The sequence below is a fragment of the Teleopsis dalmanni genome, chromosome 2 (genome assembly GCF_002237135.1).
Source record: "Teleopsis dalmanni isolate 2A chromosome 2, ASM223713v2, whole genome shotgun sequence".
Classification (NCBI taxonomy): Eukaryota; Metazoa; Arthropoda; class Insecta; order Diptera; family Diopsidae; genus Teleopsis; species Teleopsis dalmanni.
The window spans coordinates 23,334,055-23,360,786 of NC_051847.1; the positions used below are offsets into that span (position 1 = coordinate 23,334,055).

Consider the following 26,732-nt stretch of genomic DNA (forward strand, 5'->3'; position numbering starts at 1 on the left):
ATGCTTTATTTTAAATAATAAAAAATAAAATGAATTTATAAAAATAAAATAATAAATTCAGTTAATAAAAATGATTTGTTTAATAATATCATTTATATTATATAAGTGTAATAAATTTAATTATGAACAATATTATTAAAAATAAGTTTCATTTTTTGACTAGATTTTATTATTAAATCTATATAAAACTAAAAATAAAAAACTATTTTTACATGTGTAAAATTGCTACAATGTTTTTGTTTCCAAAAAAAGTTGACCCAAAAATTATTCTATAGAATTATGTGGCCTGCATTTTTTCAGAACTATAAAATATAATTAAATTTTATTTATTTTTTTAATTCACTTGCATATACAATGAGTGCATACATAAATAGTTTGGCTGTAAGCGAATAACAAGAGAATAGAATTAAAATTAATATTGAAAGAAAATTCTTTTAAAAAGTGCTCAAGGTATTTCTCTAACTATATTTATGATATATATATTTATTAATAATAAAAATCTTTTAATTAAGATACATCTTGTTTTTCTTTTTTTTTTGTTTCAATAAAAATTCGTTGTGTTGATAAGTGAAAATTTAAAATTTAATAAAAAAAAATAAACACACGAATTATATTGTGTGTAAGTGACGTCAAAGCCTCAAAGCAACAAAAATTAATCCGACAAAATTTATATATAATTATAATAAAATAATTTTAATATAAAATAAACATAGAAAGGAATAAATGTTTTCTTTAATTCCAATCATTTTAATCCAGATTAAATATTTTATTAACTGCGAGAATGCGTTTATAATTATCAGAAATTTTAAAATAATTTTGCTTCATTTTATTAAGAATGTGTATAAAAATGATTTTGTATCTAAATATTTTTTCAACAATCACAAATTATACATATTTTTGAAATTATAACAAAGTCTTTGTTCTTTTAGTGAATAATTAAAAAAAAAAAAATTAATAGCGCTTTTAATGAAATTTTAAAAGAAATTGCTTACCTCCTTTCCCTTTTTAAACCCTCGAAAATAATGTCACGCGACTAATTAAAGAAAAATAAACAGATGCGCTGACATGAGTGATCAAACACCACCAAAGACACCTACACCACAAGAAACAACGAGTGATAGAGAAAATGGAACTAGTGCAGGTGCTACTGCTACTGCTGCTGCTCCTAGTACAGAAACAGAAGCGGAGGTAGAGTTCAGTACTAATCCAACCCAAACAGAATTTCGACAAAATCATACACGTCCAAATTTGGCACCACCACAACCTCATGAGCTAACTGCGGAGTGGACCGTGCGTGCAAAGTTGACATTTGCTCGAGCTGGTGAAAATGTGCGACGCGAATTTAGTTCCAATGATCCTACTAATCCAGTACGTGTGATTTATAAATGGTCCACATTAGATGGATCGCACACAAACATCGATAATGAAGATGATGAAGAAACAACTACTTCCACTCAGCAAAGTCAGCAGCAACAAATGTCAAAAGGCTCACAAAAATCAACGCCACTAAAGGTGAGAATTACAATAAATTTTATTTAGCAAACACTTTGGCTTACAACAAACTAAATAATTTTACATACAAAAGCCAACATCAACGTCAACGTCAACATCAACGACACAACGTCAACCATTAAATCGTCAACAACATCATGAAAGTTTTCGTTCGACAACTTCCTCCAATTATGCTGACTATGGTGGAGCTGATTCAGCTTTCAGTGGTTCAAATGCTTCAAAATCGAATCAACAAGCGTCGTCTAATAAGCAGAAACAACCACGACAACAACAATCATTTACAACTTCAACGAATGGTGTTGGCAGCACATCAGCAAGCACAACTGCAACAAACCCTGGCTATGGTACACGTTGTCGTAGTACTTGCAATATTATTGTTTCTGCGGTGGCAGATTTTTTACCAGCGGATGCAATAGCAGCCGCTGTGGCTAGTAATGATAACTTAATGTCCACTCACGCCACAAGTGCTGCTGAATTTATAGCGGAAGAAGAACCAGATCCATTTATTTTTAACACTACCGCCTCTTACACAATTTTACCTGAAAAGGTAAATGATTTGTTGGAATTTTAAAATGAGAACAAGTTGTCAATATTAAAAATAAGGCTGTCGTGACGTATGAGTTACACATCGTATAAGGCAATTTGCAACATGATTGCCAATATGATAATAATATTGCTTATCTCATTTAAATATATTAATAATTTGTAGTTTATAGAATTTCTTTTTATTTATTGTATTTATTTTCTTATTTTTTTTTCTTTATAATATTTAATTTGATTTCTTTAGTTTCGCTTAAATAATACAGTCAAAAATAATTATTCTCCGTAAAATGATATTATGATATTATATATTTCATATAACGAGTTCATTTATTATATTATTGTTTAATATTTTTATTAATTTATTATTTTATATTTAGTACTTTTATTATATATTATATTTCAAATATTCATACAATGCAAAGGGTTTATTAAAATGCCTTTACTATGCTTCAACAGAATCTGAATCCTTGTTCTATTGTGATATAAATATTCATTATATGAATAATCTTTAATTTTGTAATTTTTAATAATGTCTATAATACTTTATATTATAAAGTATTATAATATAAATATAATAATTTATTATAATTATAAATTTTTTTAGAAATGGAATTTGAAATAATTTTAATTTTATTCAAATAATTTGAAATTTATATTTTTTCTGGATGTTTCAAATTATTTTCTTATTCTTAGAAGCAATAAATATTATCTTTTTCTATTCCAGTGTTTACGATAAATAAAACAAATTAAGTAGATTTTTGCCATGTGGGCCCATAATGAATGAAAACTATTTGTTTTTTTCAAAAAGATCAAATCTATGCAATAAAAACTTTTTTACAATAATGTTTTGATATAATTAATCACTCAAAAGCTCTAACAAAAAATATATAATAATAATATTGTACATACCTTTTACCCTCGTTATGTACAAACTAAACATGGACCGTAAATATAATATTGTCTTCAATATATTTTTATATAGATTTTTTTTTATTCAAGTCAAATTTATTGTATATAATACATTTATATCATTTATATATTTTCATAGTATGTACTATTTTTTGTAAATAAACTTTTTGAATTAATTTTTTTCAATAAATAAAAATTATATATTGTGTGCTAATCTACAATTGTATATTTCTTATACGCATAGTTTTCTATTATTATGTACATTTTTTCATCAAATATGTTTTTTTCTTAAATTATATATTTTTTATTTTGAACTTGTTGCTATTTTTAAGATATTTAGCGAATGTAAAATAGAATATGTGTTTGAAAGGTATTATATGCTAAAGTTCATTTGCCTCTTAACACAGAATCTGTTGAAGCTCCCAAATTTTGAATAAAAGTCTACAAAATAATAAATATTAATAGAATTTTAATAAATTTAACTTTAAACAGAAGTTTAAAAAGTTACTTCACAGAAATTTATTGAACACTCGGTACAGCACTGTTTTAATATTGACAACTTGTATTTAATGTATTTAAAATTTTAAGTTATATATTTAAATTTATATATGGTAGACTTTTGAAGATACATTTCATTCAACGTCAGCATCCAGGAATTTTTCGCAATGCAATAAAATTCTTAATTTACGTGATGCTTTCTCGCAAACTAGTGACACGGAAACTAAATATTTTGAAGAAAAATCTCAACGTCGAAAAGATTTTAACCGAAGCCCAAATAATGTTCCTACTGCGTATGGATCGTTGGAACAAAATTTGCAAAACAAACAACAACAACAGCAACGAAAAGGATACGATTATCGACGTTTAACATCCGAAGCATTATTGCAACCAACATTTAGCGGTAATGTGCAAGCGGGCGAGGGTAGCATTTTTATGGTGAGTGTGGAGGATATTGTTAGCATTACCTAAATTTTTTTTATAATTGTATTATTTTTTATAATAGCCTTCGTTAACACCTTCACCAACGCAGACTTTTAAATCTGCTTCATTACCACGTATACCACCATTATCAGAACAAGCGTACAATATGCAGCAAATTCAGCAGCAGCAACAACAACAACATAAATCTTCTTCCAGTGAGCAACAGAAGAAACCTCGCACTGTCCATATTGACGTCTACTGTACTGGCTCTGAAGATGAAGAACAGGCTGATGCTGAAGCATCCTCAAGTAGTTCCTCAGAAGGAGGTGCAAGTAAACAATATGAATTGGAATCAAATTCAACTCCGCAAACAGTTTTAGATACGGAACAAATGTTACTAAGACATCAACGCATAACAGGTGGTACCTTACCACGTCGCATAACACAACAGCATCAGCGACATAAACAACAGCAACAGAAGTCGGACTCACAAGCTGATTTGAATATTGGCCATGCTATTACCAAATCAAGTACTGCTGAAGAAGTAAACGAGTCGAAACAATTGCTATTTCGCAAACATATTGGCGATCAACGTGCTATAAAATTACAGAATTTACGCCAGAAATATATTCGTCAGTCTAGTGATGATGTGCTAAGTTCTAGCTATCCAAACTCTTCTCACTCCACCATACGTGATGCTACTTGTAGCAGTATTTCAAGTACGGTGCCTTCAACTCAAGCCGATGCAGGTGATTCATCTTGGAAAGAAACTGAAGAGCCGGGAGAAATATCTTATTCTCTAGCAAAATCTGATAGTTTTGATTATGATAACTCAATTGATCGTCTACGCATACATCAAATGGAAAGATTTTGGTCACGTAGTGTTAGTGAGGAACACACAGCAGGATCACAAATGACATCACCAACACATTATCCATCATCCAAATTTTTACAACCCATATATGAGGTAAATTCACAACGCAGCTCACCTTTTTCAACACCATTTCAACGCAATGATACATTACCATCAGAATCAGAAAATTTATCAGAAACTGATGTGTTTAATACGTATCCAGGACGTAGCGGTGCTATACCACATTATCAACAGCACTTGCAAAAACATATTACTAGTACTGAGCAACCACCCATACAAACGCAAACTTCGTTACAGCAAGTTTCACATTTTCCACGCAATCGTCCAGGATTTCTACAATTTTTTGGTCCACATGCAACCTCCAGTCAACAAGATGACGATAAAGTAAATATTTCAGGAGAACCAACATCAGCACCAATTATACCAGATACAATCGAACAGCAGCATTTACTATATCCTAACTATCAACATAATTTTGCACGCTGGAAAAGTGAAACTCGTGATAATTTATCTAATCCGAGTCTAACAACTTCACCATTAACTGTTCAAAGTCAACGTAGTTCACCGCAACCGTTAACCGCTCAAAAATGCTATTCTCCTCCACTACAACGTTGTGGAAGCGAAGCACCACCTACTACTACTACAGCAAGTACATTTACGTTTCAATCGCCAGCTGTAGCGCGTAGATTTGAAATGAAGCGAGATAGTCCTGCAGTCAGCGAAACTTCAACTATAGTTTCTGGCTATACGCCAGAATACTTGGAAAAAGCAAAAAAATTTGGTAAGGTAGTAAGCACAGTTCGAAAACCAGGGCATCATGTAGGCCCCACCAAAAATCCTAGCTGCACTTGTGAAAGCTGTCAACGCTGGTTATCTGAACGTTTTCAGATTCGGGGTCGCGCCTTTTCACTTGGTGAACGACCCATATTGAAACGACCGACATAATTGGAAGACATTTGTTTAATACTAACAGTCACTCACTGCCAGTACAGTAGAACGCAGATATAAATTTATATACATAAATTAAGCTCTTATAATGCATTTAGTGTTAAAATATATGCTTCATGTAAATTAATGTTACTATATGTCCAAATTGTTATTTACCTACTGTTTTGTTATTTTCTAATTATTTTTAAATTATACCAAATGAATATATAATTCCATAATAATACTAATAAATAATTTTTCTAATAAAATGTAATGTTTAAGAAGAAATAAGAGACTAATCATTGTAAATTTGAAATTGTTCCTCAACTTGAATAAAATCGTATAAGTACATGCTAATATGATTGTTTTTATTATAAGGTATCTAATTTATTACTATAGCTTTTGCTTATAAATAACACATAATTGGTTTTATTTATTCAGTTTTAACTACTTTATATTAAGACTTGTGGATTGTATAATATTTAAACTTATTTTATCATAATGTTCAACATACATGATACGTAAGTGAAGATATAGCATCGTATATATAACATATAGATATAGCATTTTTATCATATATGATATGTAAGTATATATATATCTATGATATAGCACGTATGTGCTGTTATATAGCAGGTTTTTTTAAAATATTTTCTAATTTATTTAAAAGTATTATAATTTTGATATGTAATAAACGTATTTTATAATAATCCAAGAACATTAAAATTTTATTTCAGTAATAACGTTACTCATTATTTTGATACTCCCATTAATACATTCTTTTTATTTTGTATAGGCTAATAGCCGCCTCTCAGAATCGTCCCGCAAACTTGATCTCTTACGTCATTCATTAGATTTGAGACGTTTAGAATTACCAACAGATTCACCAGCAGCACAACAATTAAAGTCAGAGTTGCAGTCAGTACAACAAGCGTCATCTCCTGTAGCAGTAACATATATACCATTGCAACCCTTCCATGGTGGCTTTCTAGGTGGTAAAACATACCAACAAGTGTCATCCCTTGGTCGTTGCGCAAGTGTAACAGGTAAACTAGAAGTGCGACTGATGGGTTGTCAAGATTTATTAGAGGATGTACCAGGACGCTCACGCCGTGATAAAGATAACAATTCATCTCCTGGTGATCTGCGTAGCTTTGTAAAGGGTGTCACTTCACGTAGCAGTTCTAAAAGTTATTCAGTTAAAGATGAGACATCATTCGAAATAATGGCAGTAATTAAATTGGATAATATAACGGTGGCGCAAACTTCCTGGAAACCCTGCTCCCAGCAAGCGTGGGATCAGCGCTTTTCCATTGATCTAGATCGTTCACGTGAACTTGAAATTGGTGTTTATTGGCGTGATTGGCGCTCGTTATGTGCTGTCAAATTTTTGCGTTTAGAGGAGTTTATTGATGATGTGCGACATGGTATGGCGTTGCAACTAGAACCGCAAGGTTTACTATTTGCTGAAATTAAGTTTTTGAATCCCATGATTTCTCAAAAACCAAAACTGCAACGACAACGCATGATTTTCAATAAGCAACAAGTTAAAAATATACCACGTGCCAAGCAAATGAATATTAATGTGGCCACTTGGGGACGTTTACTGAAACGAAATACGCCCGCAAATAACAATATGACAACGTCAGGTACAGGTTCTGGCTCAAGAGACAGTGAATCACCTATTTCACGTACACCATCTTCGGGAACTATAGACGCTGAGTTAGAACCATATTCTCCAGGAAAGCTAGCTCAAAATATGGAATATGATCCTGATGCTGGTATAAATGAACATGTTGAAACACCAGGCGAATGCCCAGATCCAGCTGTTAGTGGACTAAGCGGTAAACGACCATTATCAATGCATGGAATTGCTGTTTTGCCCCCCGAAGTTCTCTCACCACAACAAACAACAAAACAAAACAACAATTTACATCTACAAATCGCTGGCAAAAATGCAAGTACTACGGGCACGAAATCGTCTACAACGAAAACTCCTACACCTGTGCAAACACAGCCACCACCAGTGCCAACTACTACACCACCTAAATTGGATCAAGAGGTAAGGTTATGCATAAATCTATATATTAAGCATTTGAAAGTCTTTATTTTTTATTAATTGAAAATAAACAGTAAAGTTTATAGTTCAAAAATTACTTGCTAGTTTAGTTTTGTATAAAAATTTGTAAATTTTTCCGCGTTTTAATTAAAATGTAATTAAAATTGGTGTTCGCTATTTTGTTGTGCGGTTAACATATATATATATAAATTTTTTTTTTTTTGAAAACATGTTATTTTAATCCTAAAGTTTAAATAAAATTTGATGGTGATGGCGTAAATAAGTAAATTTGCATTTATAATTATTTTTTTGTTTTTGTTTTTTATTATCATTTTTCTATTTTCTTTTTTAAATAATAATAAGCAATCTGTAAAATTATTTCATATATCATTTTATCTTCATTGTCGTCATGACTATTAACTTTACCCAGAATAGAGGGCTAGAACGATAAGTGCAATATCAATTTCTTTATATATTTTAGATATTTCATGTTATTTAGTTAATACTTTGTTTTAATTTAAAAAAGTCTTAGGTTTATGTTTCTTAAAACAACGTTGATGATATGTTATAGTACGCTTTAAAATAAAAATTCAGTGCTGGCTTTTCAAAAGTACATTAACGATAACTACCTTTAATACCTTTGAAATTATCCGATATTCAAACTATGTAAATACGATTATCCGGATCTGCATCAATTGGTCCGAACTGTTCCAATATTTATTTTGCACCAAATGACTCAAATCAATATATAAAATAAATGTTAATAAAATAATAATATAAATGTTAATAAATAAAAAATAATAAAAAACTAAGCTATGTATATGCTTTTATATCTACAAACCAAATGAGAATTATAACAGATTCAACAAAAATTTTAAATATTTCCATAGTTCGAATAATTTAAAAATTATTTATTATTCAAATTATTTGATGCGAACTACTTATCGATATTCGGATTGTTATATGAATATGACTTTATATGAATACAACTTTATATATTTACTATAATAAGAAATTAATGTATATAGACCTCACTCAGATAATTCTGGGTTAATTGACATTTGAGAGAAATACGGATAATCTACTAAATTATATATTATTTTATTTTGATATATTCTTATTTATATATTCTTATTGATATATTAATTTACGCAGGAAAGTGCTTTGCTTAAATCTGTCAGAACTAATTGTGTTATAAAATTTATAAAGCTATTCACTTGAACTTAGTCTTGAAAATATATATATGTATATTGTTAAAATATATATAGGTATGTAAATAAATCAAAAAACTTAACTTTAGTTTATTTTTAATATAATTTTAAATTTATTATGTATTCTATCAAATAATGTCGTGATTTTTTGATAATTCAAAGTTATTTTAGGCATGTAATTTAGGTATTTCTCCTTGTGGAGTGCTATTCTTTTTTTTTATCCAATAAGTAAAAGATATTTTCAATTAGTTATATATAAAGCCCATATTCTGGAAGTTTCGGAGATTATCATTTCGCATGTCATTAAAACTTCATTAACTCATGTCATCCAATCTTTATATATACATATATATATATATATATATATAGTTTCCTAAGTTATGTCATCATACTTTATCCATACTTTTCTTTATTTTTTTCATAATCGTAAAATGGTGAATTTGTTGCGTCTCTGTTTCTCTTTATATATATTAATTCGTTTGTTTCGTTATGTTGTGTGGAATTTGCGAATTGTTTGTTTTTTTCTTTTGTTAATCGACGACAGTTACAGAGCGCGTTGAAAGAATTCGATTTTCTCAACCAAATGGATTCGCAACCAAATACTCTACAACGTCCTGCCCAACAGCAGCAACAACAACAACAGCAAAGACAACAGCATTCTAATTATCAACAACAACTACAGCAAGAGCATTTACAGCAACAAATGTTGCAGCAACATTTTATCGCACAAACAACACAACAAGCCATGCAATATCATACACCATTGCCCACACAACAACCGATGCCAAAATATCAGGCAACAGGTAGACCTAGTAAGGGCTCTCTACCAACAACTCCGGATACAGTAACAATACCAAATTTTGTAAATAACAATAGTAGTTATAATAATTCAACACTAAGTCAACATAATCTCAGTGAACAACAGCAACAATATCAGCAACAACAACAACATCATCATCAACAGAATAATAATGTTACCACAGGCGTTGACGTATCGAATCTTTATCATCGGCCTGTATTGGCTATGCCACCTGTCATTTTAATGGGCACGGATACACGAATTCACAATGATTTAAGTAGTAGTCCCATTATTGAGATGCCACCTTCACCCTTACCCAATTCTATGCCCATTGTAGAGTATCCAGACGATGATGACTTGATACAAGATCCAAACTGCAGCTACAGTACCGGTTATGGCGATCGATTTTGTGTAGAGGTTAGGAATTAATTTTTTAATTTTGTTTTTAATTTAATTCTTAGTTTCATTTATTTAAATATTATTTTTATTATTTTTTAAGTTTTTTAAATTTTTAACATAGCCATTTTGTATTAGATATTGCATATATATAAAAATTTTAAAAGATACTTAACGTGTATTATATTAATCTACAACACCCACTCATGTTAAGCGTTTCCAAGTATCTGCAATGCCACTGAATGGCTATGTTATGATATTACATTTTATGTTTTTATTGTTTTTGTGCTTCGTTTCGAAATTTTTTATATGTTTTGTGTCTCCAGAAGAAAGCTTTTCTGCGTTCAAAGAAATGGGTGTAAAGTCTTAAGTACCGTTCTGCACTCGATATGGCAGCTTTATTTATTTGCTGTACATTTCTATTTGTTGTTAATATTTGTTATGTACATAATGTTACATGTGTAAATAAATACTCTGTTTATGTATTGCTCGCTATATACTGAAAATCAATATATATGTGTATATATATATTGTCTAAAATAATTTTATATAACTGCACAAACTACACACGCACACATTTGCATACATTTACACTAGTTAACACATTTCAATATAATTTTTCTACTATTTTTTAACATAAATAACATTATATTAAAAATAATATAAATTGTATTAATCCGAAAAGGTGTACTTTTTTTTGTTATTGTATCTTTTTTACACAAAATTTTAATTTATTGATAAATATATTGTTTTATGAAAATATATTTAAGCTTGAATTTCTTTTAAGATCTATTTTCGAAAACATCTTCACCTATCATTCCAATTATACGCATTACTTTCATGATTTATACTCGTTTTGGATTCCCAATTAAAAATTATTTGTTTAGTATTAAGATATGGTAACACCCTAAAGATATTTCTGTTTGGGGAAGATCCATTTAGTTCTCATAACTTCTGTCTTGTATGTTGTGACAATAATATAGCAGCGAGCCTCAATAATTTTTATTTTGTCACAAAAATCACTGATAAAAATGTTCTGTATGATACTATTTAAGGATTCAGTTAGAAATTACTTTTTAATCTGCTGTAGAATAAGAAGAATTCTCTTCTTATTTATTTTCTATTCTATTATCGAGTTCAGTTTAAACTTGAATTAAGCATGGATTGTTTATTTGGAGTTCTTGTGGAACTAAGGCATTAGAAAAAGATCATTCTTTTCTTACGCTAATACACAATATGTTATAATCAACTTTCTGAAGATACTGTAAGATATATTGATTACAAAATATAATTGTGTTCCTGATCAAGTTTTTCTCACAAAATTTCATCACTGATATGTATGCTATGTCATCGAGATTAGTAGAAGAATGTAAGGAAATTATCAGTGAACTAAGCAAGAGGTCCAAGATTACTCTAGTCTGGGTTCCTGGTCATTCTAATATTGTAGGAAATGAGCGCGCTGACGAGCTTGCTAAACTAGGCGCCTCTTCCACGGATACCCCTATTTCGATCTCTGCCCCTGTCAGCTACGGTCGTAGGCTGATTCATGACCATTTTTTATGACAGGCAAATAGTGGGTGAACCCTTACTGCCTCAGCAGCCAGATCAAGGGCTACTTGGCCAATCTATTCCAAATATAGAAACTCTGACTTAATCTGTAGAAACAAGCATTAGCCAGATTCTTGCCTTTGTAAATGCCTCTGGCTGGTTCTAGCTTGACCCTCTATCTACTATCACGAGGTTTTTTTGTGGATTCAAAACGGCTTTTTCTTTAGCTAATTGAGGAGGATTCGGAGGACGACCACAACTAACTAACTATGTATGCTATTTTTTACAAAATTACTGTAATATTCGTCGTAATATTTTAGTACTTTTATAACTCTACTTCTAATAGGTTAACTGTTTGAAGAAAGTCACGCAAAGTAAAGATTTCATTATATGAATCAGCGAATCATTATGGTTTCAGTTTAAAGTCATAACGGTTAGGTCTCAATTATAATGAAAAATAAGAGATCCTCATTTAAAATCGATTATACTATCAAGAAATACTTCACAGCCTCCTACTTTAAACAGTTTAGGTTCTAAACATAAAGTCATGTGTACTTTAATGATTAATGAGTAACTGTCTATATTTACTTAAATATATATTTAACGGTATGTTATTGCCCTTAGATTCCGCGATTTTAGAAACAATAGTTTTACTATTTTGATTTCGTTTTAAATATATTTAAAAAAAAAATTTTTTTTTTCCTTTAAATTTTTCCTTATTTTTTTCTACTCTCTATACCAAAATCTTATTTCTTTGTTATTGTTGTTGTTTTTGTTATTGTTTTTGTTTAATGAAATATTTTCCCATAAAATATTTTTTTCATTTTTTACATTTTACTTATGTGTTACCAAAAGCAATAAATTATTTTCACAGTTATATAAAATATACTTTGAACTATATATAAAAAATATTTGCGGCACAAATTTTATAAATAAAAAAATTTATTACATTCATGCCTTTTTTTAAATTATTAATATAAATATTCTGTTTTTAATTAAAGAAATACATATTTGAAAATAAAAATAAAAATATTCATAAAAAAAATTATATGTAAGATATATAATATGTTTGGTTGTTAAAAATGTTGCCCTCTAATTTAAATACATTTTTTATTTTTAAATATTATAGTTGACCTACCTCCTATAGTAGCTCCTACCTAGAGATTAATTACAACGCTTAGTGGGTTTAGAATATTTTCAGAGTTCAATTTCTTTTTTTTTTTCGATGAATTGAAGTATTTAATCAAATAAGTCTAACCGTGTCTTATTTCTTTTATCCGATAAAAGGTGTTCATCGGGATAATTCTTTCGGTAAACATCTATGCCGCGCTAGATCGTATCGCTTACTGCAATACAATAGTTTGAGATTTTTAGTGGTAGATCAAAAGTGCCTTTCGGATGTCGTGACAGTTTGTAAGCCAGATCTGGTTTTCTTGAACCTTATCCATAATTTGATCGGCTTATTTGTTGTTACATTCTGTGTAAAAAATATCTAAATTTTTAATTTGCCATTTGATAATGATGTGTGACTCATTCTGTTCACACCAGCATTTTTGCAGTAATACTTTTGAGTGTTCTGCGATGGCATACAACTAACGGTTGTGAAAGGGTTTCTGATTTAAAAAAAAAATTAATAATTTTGAGAAACTTAAGTTGAGCAGTTTAAGAAATCAAAACAATGTCGGAATTGATCAGGAGAACAAAACAACAATTTCTCTTCTCTTGTTTTCTGACTTGTTTTCTCTTTCCGAAGTTGAAATAGTTACTATGAGGAAGTGGTTTCGACCCAATTGCAGAATTGCCAGATGCAAATATGTAACTATCAAAGCCATATACTTTTTTCCAATATTGTTATGTTGAACCTAGTTAAGTCAGTGCACTTGAGCATTTTTACTCTCTATTAACTGTGAGGTCTCTTTATAACCCCATTCTACACCATGACTGGATTGTTGTTTATCACTTCATTAGACTAAGCAATAACTGACCTCAGATCTGCATATCTCCCCAAGGAGCCTATAACCATTCTGAGATTCGATAGCGCGGTGTTGGTAAGCCTGTCAGTTTTCGTAAATAGTTTCAGTGCTCAATACTTTATGTATTTTTTGATCCGATTTCCAATACATTTTTAATATATAAACAATTTTTATTTTGAAATATTATTTAATTATTTCTTATAGATATTTGTAGCACGGTATTCTATATAGCAACCTGCTATATAGGATATGTTAATAAATTTCACTTGACTAGATGTGTTTAGTATTTGCGTTTCACTTATATGGACTTGTTTCAAATATATAAAGCATTTATTTATTTATTTATTTTGTTGAAATGAAGAGACAAGCGCCTTGAAGACTGAACCTTCTGCCAAAAATGCACAACTACAGATTTATAAAACTCATAAATTGTATGAACTTTTTTACGTTTTCAAAGAGAATTCTGTAGAGATGATGTGTATGTTTAGATGTATATATATATTTTTTTGATTTCAGATTTACCTTTCATAATTCTTAAACATACTAGCAACAAATGCTTTTATTTTAAGTTTATACAAAATTTTATTTTCAAATCGAAACGTAAATAAACTTTTGTATAATTTTTTATTTTCAACTTGAGTCAGTCAGTCAGTGTAAATTTTGTTTTAGTTGTTATTACCGCCTTTTTTACAATTTTTTTCTTCCTAAATTATTATGAAACAGTAAAAAGTTTAGTTATTTTAAAATTTAATAAAGTTTCGTAAATATGTAATTATTTTTAAATTCAATTAAGTTCCGTAAACATGTTACTATCAACACTTCTGCATTTGACAAGAACTTTCCGGAAAATTTGTGTGCAAGACCCACAGACCCAAAATAGAGAAAACCTAAAAAATTTAGTGCCAGCAAAATATATACCATCTTTTACTTTAGATGCACTTGTACATGTTCGTATCTAAGCACTACCTTTAAAGCTTTGTATTTCAATTAAAAAAGTAATGAGTTATAGTAAAATTTGTTTCATTTAATGAAATGGGATATTCAGACATTCTCGGAAACTCAATAAAATGATAATATCTTATGTATATTTGTTTGTGTAAAATTGTAACGTTATCTATTCACTGGGGTATCAGGTAAATGATAGCATTATCCCGGTGTATAGTTATAATTTTATTATCTTAACGATTAAAGAGTTACCGAGGTACGTTTGAATAGCCCTAATATATTTTAAAATATAAAATGAATCTTACAAATTAATTATCTCTCACTGATGTCACTTTAGTCATTATACATCATTATTATGCTTTTTTCGAATTAATTTTTCATATTTTCGTGTTTGTGATTCACATTTTATCATATGATATTCACTCACATTTTTATGTAAACTCCTTTGTAATGTAACAAAGAGTTATAATATAATAATGGCATAATGTATAATTATGGACTTATTCAAATTGTACTGCATTACAAATTTGTACCATTTGCAGGCTCATATCAATCTTGTACATATAACAATTGAACCCATAGAAACAACAATAGAAACATCAACAATAACAACAACTACAACAAAAATTCTAACTTCAGCCTCTTCCACTGATCTATGTAAAGAAGAAGTTTCTGATAAAGAAGATAAATTCTATCGAAATGAAATCATTATAGATATTTCAGACCTACAAAACGAAGATAAACATGACAGTGAGAAAAGTGAAAGTGAGAATGAATATGAAAATGATAATGAAGAAAATGATGTACAGGTAATATCTGCAGGAGAAATATACTTTTGGTATATTGAAAATTATTATAGACAACATGAGTCTAAAAGGTATCACGCTATCTGTGAAATGAAAATTATATATGAAAATTCGTAATGTTATAGTTTTTCAATATCTTTTTTTAAATTTATTTCGCTAAAGTTCTTTCATAGAAAATATAAAACCTGTAAAAAAGTAAAAACCATCTGTCACTATCATTTAGTTAAATGTTTAAATTAGCAAAGAAAATATTCATTTTATCAGGCATGCGTTAATTACAGTGGGTGACCAACAAATTCCTATCTGCATCTTGTATTTATGACTGTTAAAACCCCAATGGATAAGACTAGATACATGGAATAAAAATAATGTATTTTAATGTGTTTATGACTGTTAAAAACCCAATGGATAAGACTAGATACATGGGATAAAGATAATGTATTTTAATACAATTTCATTTTTCCTGCTGAGTAGTCTCACAGACTGTGCATCCTATTGAGTTTATAAAATTTATGATTTAAGATGATCTTTTATTCTTGCCGATTTGAAGTCGAAAACATACTCAAGGAAGTACTTTTTTCCTAATTGCCAAAACTGGACTATCAAAGAGAAGGACTTCTTTTTCGTCTAAACTTCAATAATTAATTTTAACAGAAACACACAGTTTTACGAATGTGTATGAGACTTTTTATATTAGTGGTCTAAAGTGCTTAGGCTAGCAGTAACCTAATTTTTATTTCCTTCGATATTTCTATGACCGGAAATTTTGGTGAGGCTGTTATCATTGAGCCGATTTTCGACTTATATTCTTTGTCTAGCTTTGATTTAATGGTTACAGATTTAAAGAGCATAAATTTCTACTAAACTGTCAAAATGACAACCTACACTTGATGTGGATAGATAGCCGAAAAGAAAAATTTAAATAAGTTAGTAGCAAAAATATTCGCGTATTTATCCATTTTAGCTATTAAAAATATTGATATGTCATAATTTGCTTAAGATCTCACTCTTTTTCATTTATATCTTTATGAAAATATTACCTTCAGATTCACCGGATTCATAATTTATTTATTTTAATAAATAAATTACAATAAATTACAATGCTTTCTATTTCGAATTATGCAATTAAATTAATTTTGTGCATATAAGTAAGTTCCTATAGTACACAAGACAACATCGTGGTTGTTACAAATTTTTTGTTTTTTCTGGCACATAGTTTTTGCACATGGATTGTTGTTTCTTGTTTTGTTGCGCTGCTTAAAAATACTCAATTCAACTGAGATGTAAAAATAATAAATTATTCTGCGGTAATTTCAATGGCTATGAAAAGTAAAATTGCATTTAGACACACAAATTTTAGCAGGAAATTTCTGTTGAAACTTTTTTAATCTAAAACATTTTGATAGGACGGTGAGATATATTTAAAAAAAGATAACAAAATTATAGCATCATGGTTTGATTATTTATATATATTTTGCAAGTTCACCAAAGTACTTTGAAATAAATATAAATATCTATATTTGAAAATAGTGAACTGTAGAAGAAATCCAAGTTATTTATTGTTTATTAAATTCAAAGAATCCCAGCCTTTAGTTCACATAGAAAAATGATGATAATTTTACTTATTTTATTATTTGAATATTGTTGGTTTGTTTGAGATCTATTACATCTATTACATTCAGGAGTAAAAATCAATATTTTTCTTCTATAGAGAGGTGCAAACACCTCTTAACACAGGAATTTAAAAGTTTTAGTTGAATGCAGAATTTCTTTTTTTTGAAATTTGTTTATTTTCTTAATTAATATAATGAGAAATAAATAATAAATAATTACGTCACGAAAATAAGTAATAACATATATTGAAAATGTCAGACTACTTATGAATTGACCTGTTCAATTTAATTTCTATCAACAATAAAATTAATTCAAATATATACATCAGAGTAAGCAGAAGTCCAAGTGACAGGTTACAGCGCCTGCACAAGGGGTTCTAAGCAAAATTTGCTAAATTTGTTTCATGATACGATTCAAATATTCTAAAATGTCGGGAGGTTTTCGTGTAAATCTGGTTCGGTTCAAAAACCGTACTGAAATCGGTATTGTTTCATTTACTTTGTGAAATAATGAACAAAATCGCTTTGTGTTCGATTCAGTTTTAATTGAATTGTTAACGAATTCGACACTAACTGTCTGAATACCTTCTTCATACGTAATTCTTCTATTAAAATATAGACTTAAAATTTTAAAATATGAAAATTCCATCAGATGAAATGTGAAAATGGCGTATAAATTTTGACTCTTCTATTAGTTAATAGATGTCGCTTTCAATACTTTTCAACCAACTGGTTTAAATAATTTAATAATATTTTTTGTTTTTTAATAACGAATAATCGATAGGTTTCACTAGATAATATTTTCAATTTACCAATTATGGTATTGATAGTGTAAACCAACAGTATTAATGAAATAGTTATGTACTTATATATGTTTCTCAGTCCTTATATATTTTTTGTTTGTCGGATATAGTACCATTTATAGTAATTTTAATAAAATTGATTTCTTCTTTGATTATAGTCATGCAATTACAATTTATCTATATAATATGATACATTATTGCTATACAATAAATTAAATGTGTAGAAGTCCCACTTCCTTTAGCTATTGTTATTAAAAGAGTATTATATATCCATACTCCATTAGAAGATTGCCAATTCATCAAATTATTTTCAATCGTTTCTACTTCTACTCAGTTGTCTCAAGTCGTTCAACGATTTGCCCGTCTATGCTTGCATAGTACTTCTCCAAAATTCTTATAATGAGATTAATTAGTTATCATTGGAATTAGTTTTTGATGTACCTATGCTACACTACACTTAATACAATTTAAAAAACTTCTTAATACAAACTCTCATTACATGCTATTTATTATTTCAGTTTTTCAACTGGCTAAGATGAATTTATTGATCAATTAAAATTATAAAAAATTATAAAAAAGCACAAAAAACTGTTATAAAAAATTTGTAAATATATTTAACATTACTTACGTAGTTTTAAAAAATTTTTAATAATTAAATTCAATATATATAAAATTAATACTTTATTTATACATATATAAAATTCCAGTGCCGATAAAATATATTTATATTAAAGCAATTACTAATTAAATATTTATACTTTTATAGATAATTCCACAATTTGGTAACATTACTATTAGTAATAACAATCAACAACAACTTAACCAAAATTCTCCAATTATACAAGAACCACCAACGCCAACAGTGTTTAGTTTGCCCGCTGCCTTACCACCACAGTTCCCACAAGCAGCACAGCGGCAACAGAATGCTGCATACCAGCAACAGACGCAACAACAGCAACCAATTTACCAGAACCAATATGAGTTGAATAGCTCAGCTCAGTCTGCGTCCACAAATGCTGCACAACGCAAAGTAGCTCGTGGGTTACAATATCGTGATCCAGGATTTGAAACTCGACGACAATCTCAGTCAATGGTTGCTGACTCGCATGGTATGCTTTCTATTGAGAATTTCCGTATGTTGAGCGTGTTAGGACGTGGACATTTCGGCAAGGTTATATTATCCCAACTGCGCCAGAATAATCAATACTATGCCATTAAGGCGCTGAAGAAGGGTGATATTATATCTCGTGATGAAGTTGAGTCATTGTTAAGTGAAAAGCGCATCTTTGAAGTAGCCAATGCCATGCGTCATCCTTTTCTTGTCAATTTGTTTGCATGCTTTCAGACTGAAGTAAGTGGAATTCAAATATATTGTATGAAACTGGCTAAGTTAATATTAACTATTTTTTACATTTTAGCAACATGTTTGCTTTGTAATGGAATATGCAGCCGGTGGGGATCTTATGATGCATATACATACAGACGTATTCTCGGAACCCCGTGCAGTTTTCTATGCTGCTTGTGTTGTTCTTGGCTTACAATATTTGCATGAAAATAAAATTATATACAGAGATTTAAAGTTGGACAACTTATTATTAGATACAGAAGGTAAATAAATAATAATATATATAAACCAAAAATGTTAATATTATGTTAAACTTGATCAAATAAAAAATCCTCCTTTAATTTATACCTGAAATGCTTCAGTTTTCATATTAATATTATTAAATATTAAATATTAAATATATTAATATTAAATATTAAAATATTAGAAGTTCAAATAGCTTAAATAATATCTAATTTAAATTGTATGATTTTTTCTCTTAACACATCTTAACACATCTTTTAATTATTTATTATTGTTTTATTTATATTTCAGGATACGTTAAAATAGCAGATTTTGGTCTTTGTAAAGAGGGAATGGGTTTTGGGGATCGTACAGGTACTTTCTGTGGTACTCCAGAATTTCTGGCTCCCGAAGTACTTACGGAAACTTCGTACACTCGCGCTGTTGATTGGTGGGGACTGGGTGTATTAATATTTGAAATGCTAGTGGGCGAAGTAAGATTCTTTAATAATCAAAATTATATATTTTTTAATCATTTAATTGTATTTAAACATATTGATGTAATATTTAGATACATATTCTTTAAATATATAAAAAATATATTTGTTTTTTATTATTTATTTAAATATTTTATTTATTGCGTATATATTATTTTTATTTTATTATTTGTTTAAATATTTTATTTATTGTGTATATATCGTTTTTATTTTATTATATATTTAAATATTTTATTTATTGCATATATATTATTTTTATGTTATTATTTATTTAAATAAATAAATGAAATATTTATATGTTGATTTCCCTATGATAAATACAATAATTTTATAATCCTTTTATTTAATAATATATATTAATATATATGTATCCCAATGAAAAAAGAAAAAAATATAAAAAAAGTAAAATTTTAAGAACTATTTGCTGAATCTAACTATACGTTTGCAGTGCCCCGTTTTCGACAAGATTTTAGCGTATGCTTTGACTTTTTAGCTAAAATTTTGAAAATATGGAAAATAATATGTACTTAGGTATACTCGTGAATCTCGACGACTAAGTGTCGTTTATCATCCCGCCCAAAGAAATTTTACAAGTAGATATCCACGGGTTACAAAAACAACGACAGCTATAGTGTATTTTATTAGAGATATTATTAAATCTTAAAGTCATAAGTAAATGAAACATTCTAACTTATTTTATTTTTTGTAATTGTAATATTAATTATTATAAACTTATTTTAATTATTTAATATAGAGAATTTGTTTAAATGTTTGTTTAAAATTCTTTCCTTTTATTTTAGTCACCGTTTCCTGGTGATGATGAAGAAGAAGTATTTGATTCAATTGTGAATGATGAAGTACGCTATCCAAGATTTTTGTCTCTTGAAGCAATTGCAATTATGAGAAGAGTAAGTTTTTGAAATTTAACATATATCAAATATATTATATTAAATAACTATATATTATAATTTTAAGCAAAAAAAAATATTATAAAATACATTAATTCTACTTTAAACATAAAGTAATTGATAAGTTACTATTAATTAGAGTATTAAGAGGCACATAGTTCGTTCGTCAATTTCGTCGACAAAGTGTCGTTCATCACCGTACCAAACGATTTGTACAAGCAAATCCTTAAAACAACTATAACAATAGCGTGATGAAATTCATCCAGTGGCAATTTACATGTGACATGTTCACCATATTCAAGGGAAAACTAAAATGCCCTTTATAAAAAACAGTTATCATAGATTGATATTCACAATTAGCACTACAGTTAGTGGATCTTCCATCTACGTTGCGTAAATACATTCCTTTATAGACATCATGCATACATCCATATCTCCTAGAAAGGCTTTCTAATCTTCATACCATGGCTTTACAACAAAATTGTATATATAGCTCTCTCTCTCTACAGATCATGAATACATCAATATGTGCTGCAAAGGGATTCCATTCTCCATACCGACCAGTTTTTTCTTTGAGATCATAGTCGTATCACAACAAAATTCTTAGCAGGCTTCTTTTTGAAATTTCTCTGGACGAAAGACGACTTATCTGTGCAGCAAGAACAGTCTTTAGATAATTGAAGTCTGCATATAGTTACTTGCTACAGAGTTACTTATTTTGCGTAGATATGATTGTCACTGAATATGTGTTTCTGTCTTCTCATTTCTAACTCTCTTAATTTATGACTACGCCTCCTTGAACTGACACGAACTCACATCTATACCGGTTGGTTTAAGAAACTATAATTGTAGTGTGACTTTTGTGGATGGTTGGTGTTTACGCACATTTTTATAGTTATTACTAGGATGAGTATATTAGAACCACTTAGAATTAAAGTACTGAGAGAAATTTAATGAAAGTAATACAAAATTGAATAATAAAAGAAGACATAAAATAGTATATTTGTAAGGATGCTTGTAACGGATGATATATAGTATACAGCATTGTCTATTGTAATTGAGTTTATTTTTTTAATAACTTTATATTATTAATTTCCAGCTTCTGCGTAAAAATCCAGAACGTCGTTTGGGTTCATCGGAACGTGATGCAGAAGATGTTAAAAAACAAGCATTCTTCCGTTCAATTGGTTGGGATGATTTGTTGTTACGTAGAGTAAAGCCACCATTTGTACCCACAATTGTAAGTAAACCATTTTTTTGTTCTTAAGTTTATATTAAAAAAATTCTTTCTAAAAAATACAACGAAAAATTTTATTTACAGAACCATCTTGAAGACGTTTCGAATTTCGATGAAGAGTTTACTTCCGAAAAACCACATCTGACACCACCTAAAGAGCCACGGTTATTAACGGACGAAGAACAACACTTCTTCAAAGATTTCACTTATACAGCGAATTGGAGTTAAATTATTTTTTAAAAAAACTTAAATTTAGTTGTAGGAAAAATTCATTTGTATGTTTCTGTTGTTATAAATTAATTGTCATTAGCATGTATTGCAAAGCGAATTGTTTGATCGCGTATTACTTAGTTTTTAAAAATTTTGGTTTAGTTTTTAGGAATACATACATACGTACATTTCTAGTACATTTAAACAATTTATTTTAATTTTTATTTTAAACATCTTAGTTTGTATATTGATCTTAGCTATTATGAGTAACTGAAATTATTGAAGAATTAAAAAATAAACATTGTGCAAGTAAGCAAAAATCATTGTAATGAAAAAAAAAAAAACAATCTATAAATTAAGAAATGATTATATTTTAAAGGACTTTTAAATTTTAAAATTAGCATTGTTTTTTGCAATTTTGATTGCATTAAATTTTATGTAAATCAAGCATTTCTACGTTAATAAATTTCTAACTTTAAAGCAAAAATAAAATAAATAAATATTAAAATACATGCTTGCTTTGTGAAATTAAAAAAAATCTGTTATTGTAATAAAAAAAATTTAAATCTTAAAAATTATATTATATATTAAAATTATATTACATAAATTATAAAATATAACTGATAAAAAATATTTCTAAATTATATATAAAAATATAAAATATTATGATAATAATTATATTTATTAATGTAGTAAATCATAGAAAGAAAAAAATGTTTGTGAAACATTTATGAAATGTAAAAAGCCAGCACTTATGAAGAATGATAAAAAAGCCTTATTATTTTTTATATTTATACATTTGCATATATACACATATACATATAGATATGCATATATATGTATCTATATTTACGTATATCAATATGTATTTAACATTAAAATCATATATAAATGAGCATAAATAAAACATTGGTTTCATATATATTTTACTTGACCAATTCAAAAAAAAAATATTAAATAAAAATTTTAAATATCGAAACAGAACTAAATTAAATGAAAAAGGAATGTAAAAATACACATTTTTTTAATTTATTTTTAATTAAAAATTTTATTCTATGTTTTGAAATTAGTTTTTATTTTATCACTATTAAAATAACTTGTGCTTGACAAACTACGATTTATATCAATTGGCAAACTAATAATCAAAAAATTATACAGTGTTCGTTCGAAAATGTAAACTAAATAAGCTCAGTTATTAATTAATTTATTTATTAACGATTTTTAAAAGTAGTTAATATAAAGAAGCTGTTTACAGGATTTAGCCTTCGCATAAACTCTAGTGTTCATATTTTCAATCAAGTAGTGTATTAAAATTTTTTTTATCCAATGTCTCTAAGTTTCTGTTGATCTCAATTCTTTAAAATTTTGAACCTACTTTTAAAGATCGAAACCTCTTATTGATTTTTAATCAATTGCTAGCATTTCATTTAAAAATATTGCTTTTATATATAAAAAATTTGTTGATTGCTTGATATCGTATGATCTTTCCTGGATTGAAAACTAGAGCTTTAATTCCTCGAGTTAATCAAACTATTCGAACATTGTTTTCTAACATTGAGCAGATTAATTGCCCAAGTATCAAGTAGTTCAAAAATTTTCGAGTACTTAAAATATTCAATTCAAGAGTTTGAATTTGAGTATTATTGAGTGAGTTGCTTGAGCAGTGTAAAGCTAGATCACTTTAAAGCACAAAGTAACAATGGCAACCTCATTGCGAGTACTTAAAATATTCAATCCAAATATTTAAATCTGAGTATTGAGTGAGTTGCTTGAGCAGCGAAGGGCTAGATCACTTTAAAGCACAAAGTAACAATGACAACCTCAGCCTTTTTAAGTACACTTTACTTCGCGAAATGATATGGTTAATACATTTTCAATTAGGACTGCAATTCTTTATTTATGTTGGAATAAAATGAAATTTCAGATGTTTTTTAATGGATATACAAGGATTTATTTTAGTCTGACTTATAATATTTAATAAAAACTCGTTCATTTACGCTTGAAAATCTTGTCAGTTTTAAGTTTAGGTTAATTTCGGAAAATTGTTAATCCTTCTTAAGTGAAATTTTTATTACAAAACTACCATTAAAATTGTTTGCTCCATAAAAATAAATTGCTCAACATATTTAAATCATGTTTCTGAAAAATAATACATAGCATATTTTAAATATAAAGAAAAACGTTTTTTTTTAATTGTTTTGGTGTACATTTATTTATTTAACTTAATTTTAATACTTAAATATTTAATTATTTGATATTTAATTTATGTTCATTAAAGATTAAATATTACATTTATTAAATAAAGTATAAAAATAATTACACAAATTCATATAGTTGTTCTAATTTTTTTTTTTAATTTGGTGCCTTTTTAATGAAAGACTGAATTATGAATTGTTTTCTTGTGACTTAATTCTTACAATATATTTTAGTTATTAGAAATGTTTTTACAAAATTTTTTTAAGATATATTTTCATATTATTTCCACCAAAATCAGTCATGAGCCTAATTTAATCAAAAATTACATTACATTGTTTTTAAGAAATCAGAATCAGAATCAAAATCCACACAAAACTGCAGATGTTATAATATACAAAATTTTTAAAAATTGATCAAGTTTATACAGTTTTGTGGGATTTATATTTGTTCACAAGTCAAAGAATTTTAATATATTTCATATAATATTTAAATAAATTAGTAATTCAAGTTATATATACTCCAAATAAAGTTTCTATAGTTATATTATTGTTTTCTTTTCATATAAATGCTGAGAAATTTTGTATTTTAGAGAGTGGTCGGTCATATAGGCAATAATAAAATTTTGATAGTGGAGTTATCACAGCATCTTCTTAACTTCTACCGTAATACCAATGGAGATTGGTATGACTAATATTAAAATTTTTAAGGCTGCTAATAGAATTCAATCAATATTATACTCAGTACTTTGGTAAATAACTTTTAACAGTTCACTGCTACAATATCAATCGAATTATTTATATTCAATAGGGTAAATACTTTGAAATTAGTTAGTTCGCTCGAAACGCATTTCAGAAATTCCATCTTGTAGATCGAAGTACATAACTTTTCCGCAACTGTTGTATACAGCGAGAATAAGTCTGGAAAATAATGATTGCAGTTATTACAATATTATATCCTAATTTAACAAAATTTATGTTTATTTTTATTACTTTCCCATATCGGCGAATCTTGAACGTATAGTATTCATTTCTGCCAATTTTATTTGTTCTGTAGAACGTACTGGTATGACATGATATAAATCACCTAGTCGCAATCCACGCATATAAATCTCTTTGAGTTCGGTGTCGTACGTTTTTTCAACATCGTTTAAGTGATTATCTAAAAAAATGTGCATTTAAATAATTTTATTATTTAGAAATATTGCGAAGCATACTTTTTAAGAGATCAATATAGACGCGGGCAGCAATCGCGGTCTTTTTGGGATCAGGGCAGCCCAAAGATTCAAATTCACGCAACTATAAAATAAAATTTCATTTTCAAAATAATTCGTCTCTGTAAAGGAACGCTACACTTACTGTTTTACCCAAATACATGTTTACAGTATCTGTCAAAGTGTTGTTATTAGGCGAAGTCAGCTGTGAATATAAATACAATTAAAAATGGTTAGTTTTTTGGAAGGCTTGCTTGTGTGCTGCTTCATGTAAAAACTGAAGTATTTTGAAATTAATTGTTTTATAAGTATTACCTTGCTTGTTGTTTTTTATAACTCCACAATTTAAAGAACTTTTTTTTAAGAATTTTTGATAGCAATCAATAAACACAAAAGGAATCAGCACTCTGCTCTCCGTTTGACAAAAGACTGAGCGTTTACCAGAAATATCGAATTCAACACGAAAAGTGCTGCCAAGTTAAGTATTAAATGTTTTGGAATACAATTATTTTAAAGCAAAAATATTTTCTATCGATACTATTTGAGATTAAAAATAAAAATTTTATTTTTTATATTAATAAAAAAAAAATTGTATGTAAAAAATTATAATTTTAAAATTTTTGTGTCATAAAATAGTAAACAAATGAATAGGATGGAAATATAACCCTACACTTTAGTTGCAGTCAAGGAAAACATTGCGTATTCTTTGGTTGTAATAAACCAAGAAATTGAATTGCATCCACAATTTAAATATTTTTAGTTTATATATAAAATATATAAAACATGTGATTGAATTCTATTTTACTTGAATAAAATATGACTAACATAATTATAATAAATGTCAAATAGTACTATAAATAGCATTTGTTGAATATAATATTTTCATACTTTAAATTGCATAAATCGTAATTATGTTTTCCAAAAAAAAATAAATAAATAAAAAAAAGTAAATATAGATGAATATTATGGTGACATAATATATCGATAACTTGATATCGGCGGCAGTAAGCTGGCCTCTATAATTTGAAGCGCTGTAATAACAGTGTTGCCATATATAAAATATATTAA

The 26,732-nt window shown here is 28.0% G+C and overlaps 3 protein-coding genes across 12 annotated transcripts in view; 2 read left to right on the forward strand and 1 right to left on the reverse strand.

The window, feature by feature from the left end:
* Positions 1-22,630, forward strand: part of LOC119680282 (serine/threonine-protein kinase N) — a 463,907-nt gene extending 441,277 nt beyond the window's left edge. For 2 of the 10 annotated variants that reach the window (XM_038093024.1, XM_038093023.1), the window contains exons 4-12: positions 6,483-7,748; positions 9,501-10,172; positions 15,160-15,426; positions 18,606-19,190; positions 19,258-19,447; positions 19,719-19,900; positions 20,704-20,811; positions 21,911-22,051; positions 22,133-22,628. In XM_038093024.1, the coding sequence (XP_037948952.1) occupies positions 6,483-7,748; positions 9,501-10,172; positions 15,160-15,426; positions 18,606-19,190; positions 19,258-19,447; positions 19,719-19,900; positions 20,704-20,811; positions 21,911-22,051; positions 22,133-22,276 (3,555 nt within the window). In that variant the 3' untranslated portion in view covers positions 22,277-22,628. Of the gene's footprint in view, positions 1-6,482; positions 7,749-9,500; positions 10,173-15,159; positions 15,427-18,605; positions 19,191-19,257; positions 19,448-19,718; positions 19,901-20,703; positions 20,812-21,910; positions 22,052-22,132 lie in introns of all 10 variants that reach the window. The other 8 variants (XM_038093022.1, XM_038093020.1, XM_038093026.1 and 5 more) reach the window with 8 other exon arrangements.
* LOC119680285 (serine-rich adhesin for platelets) lies at positions 926-5,899 on the forward strand. Its single transcript, XM_038093031.1, has 4 exons — positions 926-1,512; positions 1,586-2,059; positions 3,580-3,900; positions 3,968-5,899. The coding sequence occupies exons 1-4, from the start codon at positions 1,066-1,068 to the stop codon at positions 5,702-5,704; spliced, it is 2,979 nt and encodes a 992-aa protein (XP_037948959.1). The 5' UTR covers positions 926-1,065; the 3' UTR covers positions 5,705-5,899.
* A 1,947-nt stretch (positions 22,631-24,577) lies between the features above and the next one.
* Positions 24,578-26,397, reverse strand: LOC119683629. The gene is made up of 6 exons (XM_038097416.1): positions 26,335-26,397; positions 25,980-26,201; positions 25,810-25,869; positions 25,668-25,749; positions 25,444-25,612; positions 24,578-25,371 (listed from the first exon to the last, which is right to left on the reverse strand). Exons 3-6 carry the CDS (start codon positions 25,825-25,827, stop codon positions 25,278-25,280), a joined length of 363 nt encoding a protein of 120 aa, XP_037953344.1. The 5' UTR covers positions 25,828-25,869; positions 25,980-26,201; positions 26,335-26,397; the 3' UTR covers positions 24,578-25,277.
* Between the last annotated feature and the right edge of the window lie 335 nt (positions 26,398-26,732).